Source organism: Triplophysa dalaica, unplaced genomic scaffold (genome assembly GCF_015846415.1).
Source record: "Triplophysa dalaica isolate WHDGS20190420 unplaced genomic scaffold, ASM1584641v1 Contig8, whole genome shotgun sequence".
Lineage (NCBI taxonomy): Eukaryota > Metazoa > Chordata > Actinopteri > Cypriniformes > Nemacheilidae > Triplophysa > Triplophysa dalaica.
The window spans coordinates 242,985-260,206 of record NW_026622642.1 but is presented as its reverse complement, the minus strand read 5'-3'; the positions used below and the strand labels follow the sequence as shown (position 1 = coordinate 260,206).

Sequence of the window (17,222 nt, the reverse complement as noted above, 5' to 3'; positions counted from 1 at the left end):
TTTTGCATAGCTTACAGTTATCTCCTAAAGGGCATGTGTGTCAACTACAAAAGCCTCGTCCATTGACGGAGATTTGTAGGCAACAAGAGGTTAGATACAGGGTAATTTCAGTTAAAAAAACATTATAACATTTATATTTATTAGTCTTAAGAAAACATTATGTCACTTACCCAATGTAACAGTTGCCTTCGAAGGCTGCATGCTTTTCCATGCAGCCTTCGAAGATGCAGCTACTTTGTCCAAGTTTCTAAAAAGTACATTCAAAAATGCTGTTACGATTGAGGTTTGACGTTTAAGCTTCAGGTCACAAGCGGATGGCCGGACATTTTCTTTTTTTCAATTTTTTGGACTCTTGGGACGGTTTACCACTGTTCCATGGTTTCTCCATTTGTGGATAATGGGTCTCCCTGTGGTTCGCTTGATTCCCAAAGCCTTAGAAATGGCTTTGTAACCCTTTTTAGATTACTTTGTTTCTCATCTGTTCTTGAATTTCTTTAGATCGCAGCATGATGTGTTGCTATTTGAGATCTTTTAGACTACTTCAGCTTGTCAGACAGGTTCTACTTAAGTTATTTCTTGATTCAACAGGTCTCAGTAATCAGGCTTGAGTGTGGCTAGTGAAATTTAACTCAGTTATTCAATTCATCACAGTTAATTCATGATTTACCAAGGGAGGCAATTACTTTTTTCACATAGGGTCAGAAATGTTTGGATTGGATGTTCCCTTAATAAATAAAACCATCATTTAAAAACTGCATTTTGAATTTACTCTTCTTTTTTTCTTTGAGTAATATAAAATTAGTTTGATGATCTGAATCATTCAAGCATGACAAATATGCAAAAAAAACTTTTTCAAAGGCCTGTATATGTTCACGGAAATAAAGTAAGTGAAATCAAATATGCATTATCAGTTATTATGAAATAATTTTAGGCACTCTTTTAATAAAAATTACAAAAAATATTGGCTGTAATGTCACAGAATCGGACTAAAACATAACTGCTCCTTTTCATCCTACTAATTAAACTGAGACATTTATTCAAGAAGTTTATTATAAACTGAAAACAATTAGGCTTCCTATACACATTTTTTTATATCTGAGCGGGATTTGGTTTACCTGTGAGCGTAATGTGAGCGGATCGTTTGCTTATTCCGTGAGTGACTCTGCTTCGCTCACATGCTCTATGCTGAACATCTTTGTCACGGTTTTACTCTGTTTTGTTTTATTTTTGCCTTCTGTTTCTAATGTCCTTATTAGTTATTTCGTCCCTCACCTGATTCAGTTCCCCTTGATTACGTTTCCCCATATATTTAAGCCCTGTGTGTTCCTCAGTTTGATGTTTGCTATTGTTTAATGTTACTGTTCCTGGTTCCTGTTTTTCCTTCAGATTTCCTATTAAAATACCTTCTTTGGATTACCTGTTCGAATTAGGGCTGAAACGATTAGTCGACATTGTCGACAACGTCGACAATAAAAAATTGTCGACAAATATTCTTGTTGTCGAGTAGTCGTTTGATTACGTGACTTAATTTAAGGGCCTGCAATATCACAATTTGACCGCTACGTTTCTGTAGCGCTAGAGTGTAATGCAGTCTTCCCGAATGCTATCGCAGTAGAAGGACACGCAGTGAGAATTATGGCGGAGTATAAACGAATGCGAACAAGTAAAGTGTGGGAAAGATTTACCAAATTGAAAACGACAAAATGCGGTTGTGTAATGCAAGCAAGGCGGAACTTGCCTTTCACATCAGCACAACCTGCATGCTGGAGTATTTAAAAGGAAACATCCCGGAGAATGAGCAGAAGAGAGGCGAGTGTTCTCAATCTAGACCTAACTAACTAATTAAGCGCTAAATCTTTTTATGAGAGAATGCAATAATAACAGTAACGATAATAACAACAATAATCATATAATTACAGTTATGTTATTATTTGTTTTGCAAAGTAAAAAGCTTTGATCGAGTTTAAAAGTCAAGCCTGTTTTGATTATTATAACACTATTAGGTATTACATGAGCGGTAAATCCTTATATGAGAGGGAAGTTAAGTGATAGGAGTCTTATATCTAGACTTTTTCATTAACTCTTTCACAGACATGATTGATGATTTATCTCGTCATTTAAAAAAAACGGTTCCCCGCCAAACAAGTTATAACGTCAATAAGTGGTTATACTGTTGTACAGCAGGTGGCGCTGTTACACACTTTTCGGGAAAATACTGAATCCTAGAACCTAAGTTTATTTCTTATCGGTTTTTAATGATTGTTCTGAGTGTAATCTGTGCGCAATCTTTGACAAAAAAAAATAACTGACTCAAAATTATATTTTAATCAAAGTGATGCATTTTTGAAGAAACCTACCCACATCTAAGGAGTGATAAAAAAAGATCAAATCAAGATTGAATAATACGGTTTCCTTTGTTTAAAAGCAGAGACTGTGTTCTTTCATTTGACATATTGTTTGTCCATATATTCTTTACAGAAATATAGTGTGAGCCATCAAAGTTTGGTTAAAATGTAAAAAACGCTGGCGTAGGCTGGCAACTTTTTTTTTAAAGGCTGACGGGGATAGAGTTAAACTGAACTGTTGTCATATAAATGCTGCTTAATGCTTGTGTCAAGAGATTCGTTTACATTAAAAAAAAATTGCCTTTAATGTACCTGATTTATTTATTTTTATTTGTATTTAAAAGTTTCTAGAGAGAGAGTATTTGTGTGATTCGAGATGGACATAATCAGCAAACTTAAAGAGAGTAACCAGTTGGTTCAAGTTCATTAAAGCAAATTTCTGAATTGATTTTATTCTTTACGTAAATTATCTATAACTAAATGTTTTAACTAGTTGCAAAATCTGAATAATCATTAAAAACTTACTGATTAGTCATTGAAATAATAGCCGATTAGTCGATTAATCGATCTAATAATCGTTAGATTAGTCGACTATCAAAATAATCGTTTGTTGCAGCCCTAGTTCGAATACGCTCTTGCCTGCCACCACACATGACAGAATAGCAGACCCTCGTCATGGACGGCTACGAATTCTCTCCAGAGGCCATCCTCATGGATCTGAGATCTGGAGAGTTATGTGGAAGAGTTCCTGGAGTTGTGCTATGGGTGAGTTGGAGCAAATTATCCCTTTACCTCGCATTTTTGACCGGTCTGGACGACGATCTGCTTGTCCTCATCATGCTTCCCGACACAGAGGGGTAGCTGATGAGGACTTGAGCGAGGATCGCCCAGTATCGGCCTTTTGACAGGGATGCGCTCCAACTCACCTGGATATCACGACTCACTCCTCCACCGCCTAGCCGCAAAAGCCGGCTATCCAGCCTCCAGAGAGCGGTGCCCAGATCTTCTTTGAGCCAGTCCTGTCTTGCCTCCCTGTGGTCTCCGAGCCGGTCCCGTCTGGCCTCCCTGTGGTCTCCGAACCGGTCCCCTGTGGTCTCCGAACCGGTCCCCTGTGGTCTCCGAACCGGTCCCCTGTGGTCTCCGAACCGGTCCCCTGTGGTCTCCGAACCGGTCCCCTGTGGTCTCCGAACCGGTCCCGACCTGCCTCCCTGTGGTCTCCGAGCTGGTCCCGACCGGCCTCCCTGTGGTCTCCGAGCCGGTCCTGTCCCGAAGCCTGTTCAGAACCCCTGTCCCGATGACAGCACAGAACACCTGGACACGTCACATCATTTTTTCGGTGGGGAGCAGTATAGGGATGGAAGGGCCGGCACAGACAGGACAGTCATCTGGCTCCTTCCAGGCTTCCGGTGCGGAGGGCACCCTTCAGACCTCCCGAGCCGGGCGTATCATCTTGGAGGCTTCCCATTCCATTCCCTTCCCATTCCCAAGGACGTCCACCCCCCTTTTCCACCTTGTACTGTTTAGGTGCGAGGACGCAACTCTTGGATGGGGGATAATGTCACGGTTTTACTCTGTTTTGTTTCTGCCTTCTGTTCCTAATGTCCTTTTTAGTTATTAGTCCCTCACCTGATTCAGTTTCCCTTGATTGGGTTTCCCCATGTAATTAAGCCCTGTGTGTCCCTCAGTTTGATGTCTGCAATTGTTTAATGTTAATGTATGTTCTGCTCCTGGTTACTGTCTTTCCTTTGGAATTCATATTAAAATACCTTCTTTGGATTAAACGGTGTGCTTTTCGGAAACAATGTGTTTGGTGTTCGAAGACGAGACCTTGTTTCTCGTTCACTTACTGCACAGTTTCTGCTGAAAAGGGGACGGAGACTAGCAGCTCTCTTGCACTTAAAGAGACACACACCAAAACAGTGCTTTTCTCCTCGCATGCAAAAGTGGGCATGTAGCACATGGTATATTAAAGACCTGTGGTGTTTTTTAGCTAAAACTTCACAAACACACTCTTGGGACACCAGAGAATTATTTAACATCTAGTGAAACCATTCGAACAACCTCTCCTTTAAGTTGACTTTCTCATACGCGTGTAGATGCATTTTCATCATGAACACATTCAGTATTTTGACTGTTGTCATAATATCTTAACTCAATCCTTCAAAAATGGTCATTTATGAGACTGTTCAGCCCAAACTCGACCCATCCATGTGGAAAAACCTGGAAGTACTGTGGCACTCTCGGGCTGGAAAATGCCTTGGTATCTTATTCTTCCAATTAGGTAATTAGGTAACGATAGGTTACACATTAGCACCATTCACAGTTTTCGCAGGGCATCAGTATTATCTTGTGACCTCCTGTGATTTATAAATTACCTCCCCACATCAGTATTTCATGTGACGCATTCGCATAGGAGGATTTAACACAAATTTACTGACTTATTTCCCGGATGTGATGGCAAGGCTTTGCGTGTAGTTTGTAAAGCCTACATTATATTGCGTTTAATGACATAAGACCCAGCCTGTTAGCATTTGAGACCCGTGATCGCGAACCGGACAGAAGATCACCGCAATCGCAGGTCTCAAATGCTGACAGGCACGGTCATATATCATTAAAAGAAATACAACTATAGGCTATACAAACTACTAGGCACTGACTGCAGAGTATTTTGAGATCTTTAACAGCATGTTTATATTGCTTGCTTGCTCTATCTGGTTCCGCGCCGCTTGTGTTACTTCAGAATTGTCATGCGCGAACCAGTGGGCGGGGCTAGAGAAATAGTTGTGAAATATTTCTATGGAGGGGGTGTTCAACCTATCAATGTCGTCATAGGAAAAAAATAGTAACACATTTGTTCTAACATTTGTTCTCTTTGGGGCTACACCATCATGACAAAAATAATTAGCCTTTTCTATATGTCCCTTGATATTGTAATTGTGAAAATGCTATTATTCAATTTTACATTGAAGTATGTTTATTCATATATTCATGTTTTTTTTTAAACGCTTTTGAAATATTTTATTACTTTTGTCTCCAGAGGGCATGGATTTTTAACACATTTATCAAAACTCATCAGAATTAACACTCGGTATCTAAATAAAAGAAATATGCTGTGACCAAAAAAATCCCAAAATAATAAAACATTCTGTTCGTTCAGCTGGGCATGAGAAGTGCAGCCGCTTGGAACGCAGTTATTCGTGCTGTAAACATGAAGCCGTGTATAAAATGTTTCCTATAATTCCATTGTAATCACACAATTTATAATATACTGTTTATCAGGGGGAACTCAAAGTTTAGATTCAAAGGTCCGAAACGGAATTCTCATCAACGTCAAAGGTCCAGACGGTACAATTGTCATCACAAAACTTGCTTTTAATAAACATTAAAAACAGCTTTCGATCAACTCTGTATGAAGAGTTTATTTGCAAAAAACAGATAACTCCGTTTTATTGTGTTAGTTAGCTGTATTTTATATTATTATTTAATCAAAAGAACCCAACTGCAGTTTCATTTGAATGCACAACATTTAATGAAAAAGTAATTTTTTGCTAATCAACTCTTCTAATGCTTATCATCATATTCGTGACGTCATCTAGTCGTACTTTCGTTCACGGTCTTAACGGTTAAGACCGCTAAACATTGACTCTGAAATTTACATCAGTAATTTCCACATGTTAAAAAATAAATATGACCTCACGTTGCGTCAATCATGTTTACACACTGCCTCTGATATTTTTGTCCTTCATAAAAAAAATCGGACTAGGTTCGATTTTCTGCATTTTTCGGATCCGTAGCAAACATTTTGAGAGGCCTTTTTTAACAATTCAGAGACACTATACAAACGAGCGGCAAATAAAAAAAAAACACTACCTAACACTAACCCTATACACATACAAAATTTTGTATGTGTATAGACCTTTACATCCAGTGCTGCATTTTTATACAACAAAATGCAAAAAAACGTTCCCATTTACATATTTTATGTTTCTGATATATTACTTCAATGTAAATTTTAGAGCAAAGCAAAACCACGAACTCGAGGGGCGGTGCCTGCAAAATTTAATCTACGCGCTTTAAGTCTAAAAATACTACTAAAGGCGGCAAAACGCGAGGTGCTCGACGTGCGCAAAACGCTCTCTGCCAACTGAAAACAATTAAAAAAAGGCTTAACGCATAAACGCTTTCTATGTTATCGGCCCTCTACACTGGTTTGTGCCCGTGTTGCGCCTGTGTGAGTGTGTGTACACATTTTCGTTTGGCAGTTGGATAAAAAAATTATCTCCCGGTCCGGACTTTGAGAAGGGCTTCTGTACATAATATATAGCCCAAAGCTTTGCAAATGCATGAGAACAATGCATACACCACTGATGGTACTGGTACACAAAATTGTGTTGTGTGGAAAAAATGGTAATCTAGGTTGCGCATTAAAATGTAAGCACAGTTTTCCTCAACAAACCCTTCAAATTGAGAGATCATTCATGTATAAATTGCAAACGGCCTGGGACGAGTTGAGCTCCAAAGTTTTAAGATTAGTGAGAAGGATTTGGTTAAGTCTCCAGACTACGAGAAAAAATAACAACAGTCATGCTTGCCTTAGCAAGGCACTACTAACAATATCATATTTCCACACCCTTACAATTAGAGCTGCACGATTAATCGTTAAAAGATCCCGATCTCGATTCGAAACACCAGACGATCTCATTAATGAAAAGATTGAAGGATGAAAGGATGAAGGTGCGCTATTCAAGCTTTTCGTCAAGTTGCCCATCATTTCATGTTTTCAGGTTATTTTAAACTGTTTACAGGTGAGAATACTGCGTTTTTATGTTTATCAGTAGTGTCTTTCTGTAAAGCAAATGTATCAAATAAAAAAGTGTTACCTTATGAATTTGTTATGAACTTTTGCATTTAAAGTAAAAAATTGAAGAAACACTTTAGTTTACTTATGGAATCTGTGGTTAAACATTTCTCTCCATAGTTACTGTAGGTTAACCATGAAATATGTAATAATTTTGAAGCAAAGTCCTATATTACATACCTACATAAACTATTTTTTGTCAGAACCTCTAGTAAATTATGTATTACTTTTAGTCATCATTCGGAATCGTAAAAGAATTGCAATCTCTATTTGAAACAAAAGAATCAGGATCCTCAATTTATCCAGAATCGTGCAGCTCTACTTACAATCAAATTAAATCTTCTTGAAAAACAATTTCTCCTTGACATTATTTTCTGCTTAATATTTTATTTCAATCCTAAATACCATTATATTGCAGTTAAATGTGCTGTGAACATAATTTCATGTTTTTTTTAAGAAAATAAGCATTTTAACACTGACCTCGTTGCCTATCAAACTAATGTTCCGCTGGACTTGGGGAACCCACTGCCTGAGAATACCGAAGAGCTCGGACACCGTAGTCCCAGGGTCCAACAGAACCTCTTGACATTGTGGATCATTCGGGTCAAAGAAGGAGAACTCTAAAACAGCAAAATCAATGCATTCTTTGAAGAAACCTTAAAAAACAAAACATTTGCATCAAGGCAATATAAATTTGTATTAAAAATGTATCAAATCACTCTTCAGGTTTAGCCGTGCGGAGCCAAAGCCCTGATCACTCAAATTCAGTTAAACAGCTCAGTTTGAAGTGAATTAAAGTGATGCGTCGGGGTGAATGAAAAGGCGGCTGAGAGGGAAAATGATGTATCAGTGCTGACAAGCAGAAAATTGGAAAATAAATTCTTTGACCTTGTCAATAGTTAACTTTTACAGCAGTTTACACAGTAAGATCTTAAATTCACTCAGTAAATAAAACTACACTTTAGAAAACAGCTAAATAAATTGTGTGTTTATTGGCCGAGAAATTACAGAGATTAACAGTGTGAGCACTTTTGGTGTAACCTGCTTAAAATATGATACATTTTTCAACTAAAATCAAAAGGATATTTCAAATTCACCAGTTTTTCATGCATGTACATCACACTCTGAAGGCACCACAGTTGCTCACCACAATCTGTAGGCATGGGCGCTGACGCCACCGGATGAATTACCGGTCGGTCTGAAGAACGTGAAATTATGCTGTATCGCCCTTGGACCAAGTCTCCTTCTGAGGACTCTCTCAGCACATCCTCCTTGGTCATTTCCCCCTCACCACCTAAACACAAAAATATTTTGGTCTTATATAGAGGTTTTAAACAACATTTCGAAGTACTAGTCAGTAACTATCAAGTTTAAAGAGGTGTTGTCGATTAAGCAAGTGGTATGTGACAGATTTTACAGAAATGCATGACGTTTTAGGGATAATGCTGGGTGAATGGAAATCAGGAGTAGAACTCAAGAACAACAGTAAATGGCCAAGAAGTTTCTGTGTCAAGTTGGACTATTCCAACATATTCTTCCAACCCATACAAACAAATAGGTTCTTTGTCACGTCCCTTTAATTCAACCAATAGGAGCCTTTTCTAAATTACGTTTTTAATTTTAAAGCCATAATGCTTGTTGGGATTTAATGTGTGAGTGCTATTCTGAAATCTCTGTAGCTCAGGTAGCTTGCATTAGCATAGCAAGATAATTGTTCTTTCCCAGTGAACACACACACAAAAAATGCAAGTTGTACGTTGTTTCTCCAAAGTGCCTGCTAAATATAAACAACCTATGGGCTCATGTCTTGGAAAACAGACTCTGAACATGTTTGAAACCACTTCAGTGTATAGGACCATTTCACACCTTACACCAAGTTAAAAAAATATATATATACATTTTTCTACATACTTTCACAACGAAAGTAAAAATAATGGATTGTGATAACGCCTGAAAAATATTGTAATATGCCATTATTGTTATACTCAACTCAACTTTATTTATATAGCGCTTTTTACAACATTGTTACAAAGCAACTGTACATGAGACACATTGACTACAAGTAAAACAACTAAAGTCATACACCTGTAAAAACAAAAAAAAGGTGAAAACACAAAAGACAGACATACAAATGCTCCATACACACAATATGCATACATACTTACACACCTCGACGCACATACGCAAAAATACTCGCACACAGGCACAGTGAAAGCACACATTTGAGATAAATCCGAGAGAACCACAGGTCAAATATTTAACGGACTGTAAATTCCTATATGCAATGTTGATTATGTAAAACTTCTGAATTCTAAAGCAGCCCCTCCGGCCAGGCAAATAGCGCAAAGCAGTATGCAAACGGTGGCGAGGAACCCAAAACTCCAATCAAGAAAAAAAAAAACTCGGGTGAACCCAGGCCCAACCAGGGGATTCTAGTTCCCCTCTGGCAAAAGCTGCTGCCTCTGCACAAGCTCAACAGTGCTTGCACAACAAGGCTATATAAAAAATAAATAAACTTACTAATAAGGTAAATTATAGATTATCATTAACAATCTAATAGCATTTGAAATTTTATAGTGAAATCGTGTCAAGTCGCCGCGTTCTTTATCCAGCTCTATCATCTCAGCTCTTGTCAGGTCACCGCTTCCCATTCTCAGCTCTGCCATCAGGTCTGGGCATGAACTGCATCCTGCGTTAACCTTGGAACAAAGAGACAAGACTGGCTGAGAGTAGAGTACTGTTCTGCACTCTTTGATGCAACAAGTACATCATGTGTTGTTGGATGTGATCCTGGTTCTGGTTGATCTAAATAATGCAGCCTAAATCCTCTGAGGATTAATATTATTGAAGTGAAGTGTATGCAAGATTGAAAAGATGCGTCTTTAGTCTAGATTTAAACTGACAGAGTGTGTCTGCCTCCCGGACAGTGCAGGGAAGAATATTCCAAAGTTAAGGCGCTAGATAAGAAAAGGATCTACCACCTGCACTTGATTTTGAAATTCTAGGTATTTCAAACTGACAGCACGCCTGAGAGCGTGACGCACGTGGAGGACTGTAATACAATAGATGTTCACTCAAATACTGCGGCGCTAGACCATGTAGGGCTTTATAGGTAATAAGCAAGATCTTAAAGTTAATGCGATGCTTTATAGGTAACCAGTGCAAGGTTGACAGAACCAGGGTTATATGCTCATACTTTTTTGTATGTGTAAGAACTTGAGCTGTCGCGTTTTGAACCAGTTGGAGTTTTTGTAATTGGCCTGCAGGGCAACCACCTAAAAGTGCATTACAGTCTTGATGTCATGAATGCATGAATTAATTTCTCTGCATCTGACAGTGACAGCATATGCTAACAATTTGATAAATAAAGTGACACAAAGTTAAGTGTCCGAATAGTTTGGGTCATTATGATTTGAAAGTCATAGTTTGAGTTCAACTTTCTGTACATACGGTGTGCCATATAAAGACTTTCTAGCTCAGGGGTGCCAAACTTAAGCAAAGTTAGCTCAAACTCTTATTAAACACATCTAATGCAGATAATCAAGCTCTTCAGGATTACTAGAAATGTCAAGGCAGGTTTGATACATGTGTTCTAGTCTGTGGTGATTACTTTCTCAGAATATATATTTTTCTACACTTAGATTAATTATTTGGATCCAAATACAATTTTAATCCCCCGCTTCTCCAACCAATCTCTTTTTACAGTGGTGCATATCATATACAACCCTAGTTGTAGCTTCAGGATGAAAATGCAAAAAGTTTCCCTATCATTTTCCTAGCATACACAGTAACATTACAGATATTGTGCAACATGTTATTAATAGTAGTATGTCGTTCAGCTTGCAACAATTACCCCCTCAATTTACAGCCAACGTTAGCCCTTATTCTAGGTCACAGCATAATGAACTGCAAAGCTGTTTAAAAATCATACTCAGATGCTACTGGGTGTGTTCAGAGGTGTGTTCGAGGGTATACGTGGGTAAACAGTGTCATTATTCAATGGTGTATCATAAAAGTTTTGAATAACAGGGCAAACTGATTGAATTGTTGCCAATTATGTAGAAAACACCTGGCTATGACTGATCTCAGATATGATCTACTTCAGCGTTCTACAAGCGCTCATCAATCCAATTGAGATCAAATGAAGGTGGCCAAGCATTACTGTCAGAAAGAAGGCGGGAGTAGTTTTTGACAGGAGCCCAGCTCGTGGTCAGTTTAACTGTGAAAGAATGCAATGTAAATAGCTAAATGTTTTATCATAGAAATGTAAGGGGTTGTTTACATGTCGCATCTAAAAACATGTGCAGAATGCTGGCTGCGTCGTTTTCTTCCTCTTTCCACAGCTCTAGAGTTTGCACACCTGTACTGTCATTTGTGGCAGTGCTTGACCCGCATCAACATGGTAAACGATTGAATGTGCAATCCAGTCATCTAAACTACAAGTCGCCGAAAGCATTTACATGTCTCAGGTAATGTCAGTGTGACAAGACAAAAACATGACCAGACCTTCACTAGTTCATGCAAAAATGCATGGCTTCCTCAGGTGTGTTTGGTTGTGGTCAAAACAGCTGTAATGTTTGAAAATATTTCAAATGCATAAATTCAAAATTAATTCCCATTCTTTAAATCTGTTTCTATATTCTTTAAATGTTAACTGTTTAGGTATCATGAACTGGACTTGTTTATTGTTTAATATACTGTAGGCTATGAGGTCTACTCAAAAACATCAAAATCAATAAGTAATAGGCTCTACAAACGCTTGTGTTAGACATGTTAGACATGTGACACTAAAGAAAAAAATTCTAGGTTGCCCTGGAAGAACATCTATAATTAAATAATTGTTTATTAAATAGAAAATATACCAGAAAAGTTTGAAGTAGGCTTGGTACATGATTTTCAGGGGAAAAAAAGAAATGTACCAAGTTTTAACTAATGGTTACCTTGTTTTCTGCAGTCAATTTTTTCAAATAAAAACAGTTGTCCACTTTTTGGCTTTTGTTTTAGTCTTAGAGAATTTTATATTAATATTTAGATACTGTATATTGGCTATTGTGACGAGTCACCCCTGGTGCAATCAGCGTCGCCATGGAGACGAAAGGAATTAGAGCCTCACACCTGCCGGACATCAGAGGCTCTTAAACACAGGGCTATAAAGAGCCCAGGAAGACGGAGTGGAGGTGAGCAACGTCTCCAAACCAGACAGACTTCTCACTCAGTGTCTTTCTTTTGCAGAGTCAGAAGGGAACTAAGAGGACTGAACCGCGGAGTTCTATCATCGAGGAAGCTACCCTCGACACCAGAAGAACGCTCCCTAATCCAGAAGGAAGTCACACGGAAACCCTGGGAACCCGGAAGTCACGCCTCTGTTGTTTTGTTTTCTTCCGTCTCCCCCGGGGACTTTCAATAAATATACCCTCCGGGGCACATCTGTTTAACCCCCTCGTGTATGTGTCATTGCTTCACCCGTCACAGCTATATATCGATTACCGGCTTCTAATGTTATGAATTATCGGTTACTGTTATGGGCCAATAATGTACATATCGGTACCACCCTACTTCAAATTCAAGGATTAAATTCCGTGTGCAACAGCCATGATGCAGAAGATAAAATGGATCATTTCAATTCATCTTAAATACACGTTTTGTCGGAAAATGAACACCAGCAATTTGTTACAGCTAAAAAACAGAAGCATACTATATGAAAGACACTGAAACTAATTTAAATGGTTCTTAATGTCAGCTTGCAGGAGTGCATGGTAAAGTTTTGATTAAAAAAATTAAATACATTCATACATAAAATTCAGTGGACATAAATAAATTAACATTATTGATTAAGATGAATATGTCTAAAGCAGGCTTTCAAGAAAAAACTGTCTAGAAATGGCAGGCATGTGCCCCATGAGCTTTGAAGATACGCCCATGATTTAATTATGGAATTATGCTTTGAAGCACATTTAGAGAATTTATTCTCTCTTTTATTTGTAAAACGATTCTAATATTTGATACTTACACAAGGTAAGGGCACAGGCCAACACAAAAAAGATTTTATTCTTTTCATATGTAGCATTGCACACTGCTGGCATCTAGAACGATTTTGATCAGCATTTTATTGTTCATATCAGAGGACTCTCTCAGTTTATATCTTACATTTTGCTTTTTGTAATGTTGTTCATATCGTTATCGGAATTATATTGTTTAGACCAAAATTAATTTAATTTAAATTTTGCCAAATCCTCCAGCCCTACCAGTTACATTAGATTACAAAGCAGTGCTTTGTATCTATTGAGAAAGCTGTGTGTTGTAAATGATTTAAAATACATAAACTGTTCTTATTGCTTTGTGGTTTAGGCCAGCTTCTGATCTTCTACAACAATGCTGGAGATTTCATTTTCCTACAAGTAAACAGCAAAGTGAGGGCAGCAGCAAAATGCTTATGTAGGCCTGTCTGACAACTGTGAAAGTATACAAATGTAGATGTTCCAAAAATGTATACAGATAGCTAAGCCAATAAAAACTGTAAACCCAGTCCATATACTGGTCAATTGCCTCTGATTTAAAATACATTACAATGGTATGTACACAAAAATGCTAAAACTATCGATATAAATTATTTGAAACATAAAATGCATTTTTATTTACAAATGTTTATATTTAACAAAAGGTGAAACAACCACTTCTGTTTATTGTGAATAGTTAAGAGAAATCGGGCATTATATGGCAACTTTGTAAAATCACTAAGGAATTGTATTTTGCTTATTAGGCTTTATTTGTTGAATGTCAAGGCACAAACCTTTAAATCTTAACCATGGTTCAATGTCACTATTATCGATCTTAGTATAATTACTTCAATGATTTAAGGTATCACATAAATATGGTACATTTACAGTACATGGTCTAAGCACCATTCGGAACATCTCACATCTTACATAAGTACCACCAAAGTAATTGTGTGTGGCAGCTTATCATCAAACCTACATATTGTGTTTCATGTAGCACATCTATGAGAACCTTTCGTGTGGTGCCATATTACCTAACAAATACTGATCACGGAGAGGTCTAATGGATCGTATATCTCTGTTTTTTACATCACAAGGAATTTCTTGTCGTTCATTTGACCGAAATAATCGGAATATTTTACTAAACGAAGCATCGGATTGTAGTACTTGAGAGCCATATGCATATGCATCCTCTAACAACATCACATACAGCCACGGATGGATAGAAACATGTTGAAAAAGGCGATAAAGTACCTGTCTCTTCGTGAAATGAAAAACCGCAGTTTATCTTGTTGGATCGCTAGCTTTGTGATCATATTTCCGTGTTATCTTGACTTGTGGATTCAGCTTCGGCTCTGTTGCGATCTACTTCCGACAACGTGACGTATTGCATACGTCACTTAAATCGCGCCTTTCTCTTTTGAATTACTAATGCATTGTATTATCTCTGACTGATCCGTTTATATTAGTTGCAAATATGTTTCTTCTTATTTTTTATCTGTTCTATAGGCCACGTAAAAACAAAGCTGGCTTGAGTATGTTGTATTTGTGAGTGTACCTGTAGGCCTAAATAATAACCGAGACCAAGTTCCACTATTTAACATATAGCATGTGTTTAATTATTCTTTTCCCATATAACTTTTGTTTAATTAGGGTTTCGAGCACGAAGTGCTGAAAACCTATTGTTTTTGTAAGGATTTTTATTATTAGGGTTTCGAGCACGAAGTGCTAGAAACCTATTGTTTTGGTAAGGATTTTTAGGGTTCGAGCCCGAAGGGCTAGAAACCTATTGTATTTGTTAGTTTTATTAGGGTTCGAGCCCGAAGGGCTAGAAACCTATTGTATTTGTTAGTTTTATTAGGGTTCGAGCCCGAAGGGCTAGAAACCTATTGTATTTGTTAGTTTTATTAGGGTTCGAGCCCGAAGGGCTAGAAACCTATTGTATTTGTTGGTTTTATTATTATTATTATACTTCTTCCCTAGAACTGATACTGCAGCCCAAACCGTAAGGCCGACAGGGCTGAGACTTGGTCAGATGGTTGTAGTCCTTGTCGCTACTCAGATACACGGAGCCAGCCAAATCGACCCATAGGTGGCGCTACAGCGATAAAAAACGCGTTTACGCATGTTACTCCTAAACCGTTTGTTGCACACCCAAGTATTTTATATCAGAGTAATCACTGGCTCAAAACTTAAAAAATGTATATCTCCGAATTCATTTCCGGTATGCAAATTTTTTCGCTAATTAGCATTTTATGAAAAAAATAAAAAATGAACTAGTCCCTGGATTTTTGCCCTATTGGAACCAAACCAACGCTGATGAGTTCTGTGGAGTGTGAATATGAATAATTATTCAAAAAAAGTTGAAATTTTCATCCCCCATCGCTAGAGGGCGCAAAAATGTCCAAAACGGAAGTAACATATTGAACTAAAATGGCCATAACTCCTGAACTGTTTGAGATATCTTCATGGGGCTTGGAACATATGTGTAGACCCTCAATCCGGGGTCACAGTAAAAAGAATCCTGCGTTTGGCCACTAGGTGGCGCTATAATTTGGATGAGCTACAAAATGGCCATAACTACGCAACAGTTTGCCCGATTGACTTATTATTTGGTATGGTGTGTCTTTGTCTCATTCTACATGAATATCTAAAAGGACATTGGCGTATCTTAAAAAACATGGCCGCCATTGGCCAATGAAGTTTGAGCACTTATTAGACCGGGTTAACGGAGGCCGAACAAAACAACGCTCGCTGGGCTTATTCGTCTCATGGTCTTTAAGGTCTGTAAGAAATGTGAACTCATTCGGCCACCGGGGGGCGAAATAACGCTTTAGGAGTGCTTAAACAATTGTGTATCACGTGACATTTGACATATACAGAAACTATTGGTATCATAGGATAGTACTCTTCTATCTGAGCAACTTTGCCTCTGGAACAACTTCTGTCAATCGAATAGTTTGTGAGTTATCGCTGATGAGGTCAAAAACCTACCTTCGCAAACTAGTCGTTGGATTTTCGACCGATCGGAACCAAAACAATGCAGATGACTTCTGTGGGAAGTGTTTGTAAATAATTATTGAAAAAAAGTAGAAATTTCCTTTCACGGTCGCTTAGGGGCGCCAAAATAAAAGAATGGGTGGAGCCTATCACATTTAAATGGCCATAAATCCAGAACGGCTTAACATATCATCATATGCCTCGGGAAATATATGTAGATCATCACTCCGAGGTCCCATACAAAATAACATGGCGTTTGGACACTAGGTGGTGCTATAACAGTAAAAATGGCTAAATGTACATGTCTTTTGGTGGCCTAGACAACTCTGTGTCACGTGACATTTGACTAATACAAAAACTATTCATATCAAACGATAGATCTCCTTATTCATAACAACTTTGCCTCTTGAACCATTGATGTCTATCAAATTGTTTGTGACTTATTGGTTATGATGTAAAAAACCTACTTTTGCTAACTTGTTCAAGGATTTTCAAGCAATTTCAAAATTTCCACCACAGTACATTTCTTTGGACTCTCTAGGTCAATAATCATCAAAAATATGTTGAGTATTTTTTAGTTTTGTGACCATAACAGGGTGCTTTATTATATTAGCGTGAAACGAGTATGTTATAGGTCGCTACTCCTTAAGAAATAATCCAACTGACTTGCCATTAAGTACTATTATACATATTATGACACAAAACAAGCATGCAACATGTGATTCTTATCGGAAGAGGCATGCCTTCACAACAGTCAAAAAGGTGAAATATCATACATTTAAAATTACTATTTTAAACTTGTCTTTAATAAATACATCATTTGCTAGTCAAATTGCTAATCAGCCAGTCACATAGCATAAACTCAATCCATTTTGGCTTCTAGACGTGGTAAACACATTTGCTGAAGTTCAAACCGAGCATCAAAATGGAGAAATAATTGGATATATGGTATGGGATATATTAGATAACACATACCACCTGAGGATTGTTGCCAACCATGTCCATGTTTTGATGGCTACTTCC

General features: G+C 37.8%; 1 protein-coding gene across 3 annotated transcripts in view; it reads right to left on the bottom strand.

Annotated features, from left to right (window-relative positions):
- Positions 1–14,564, bottom strand: part of LOC130417022 (CAP-Gly domain-containing linker protein 4-like) — a 62,869-nt gene extending 48,305 nt beyond the window's left edge. For 2 of the 3 annotated variants that reach the window (XM_056742361.1, XM_056742363.1), the window contains exons 1-3: positions 14,234–14,554; positions 8,351–8,497; positions 7,684–7,823 (exon numbers count right to left, since the gene is read on the bottom strand). In XM_056742361.1, the coding sequence (XP_056598339.1) occupies positions 7,684–7,823; positions 8,351–8,497; positions 14,234–14,402 (456 nt within the window). In that variant the 5' untranslated portion in view covers positions 14,403–14,554. Of the gene's footprint in view, positions 1–7,683; positions 7,824–8,350; positions 8,498–14,233 lie in introns of all 3 variants that reach the window. The other variant, XM_056742362.1, reaches the window with a different exon arrangement.
- Positions 14,565–17,222: the final 2,658 nt, after the last annotated feature.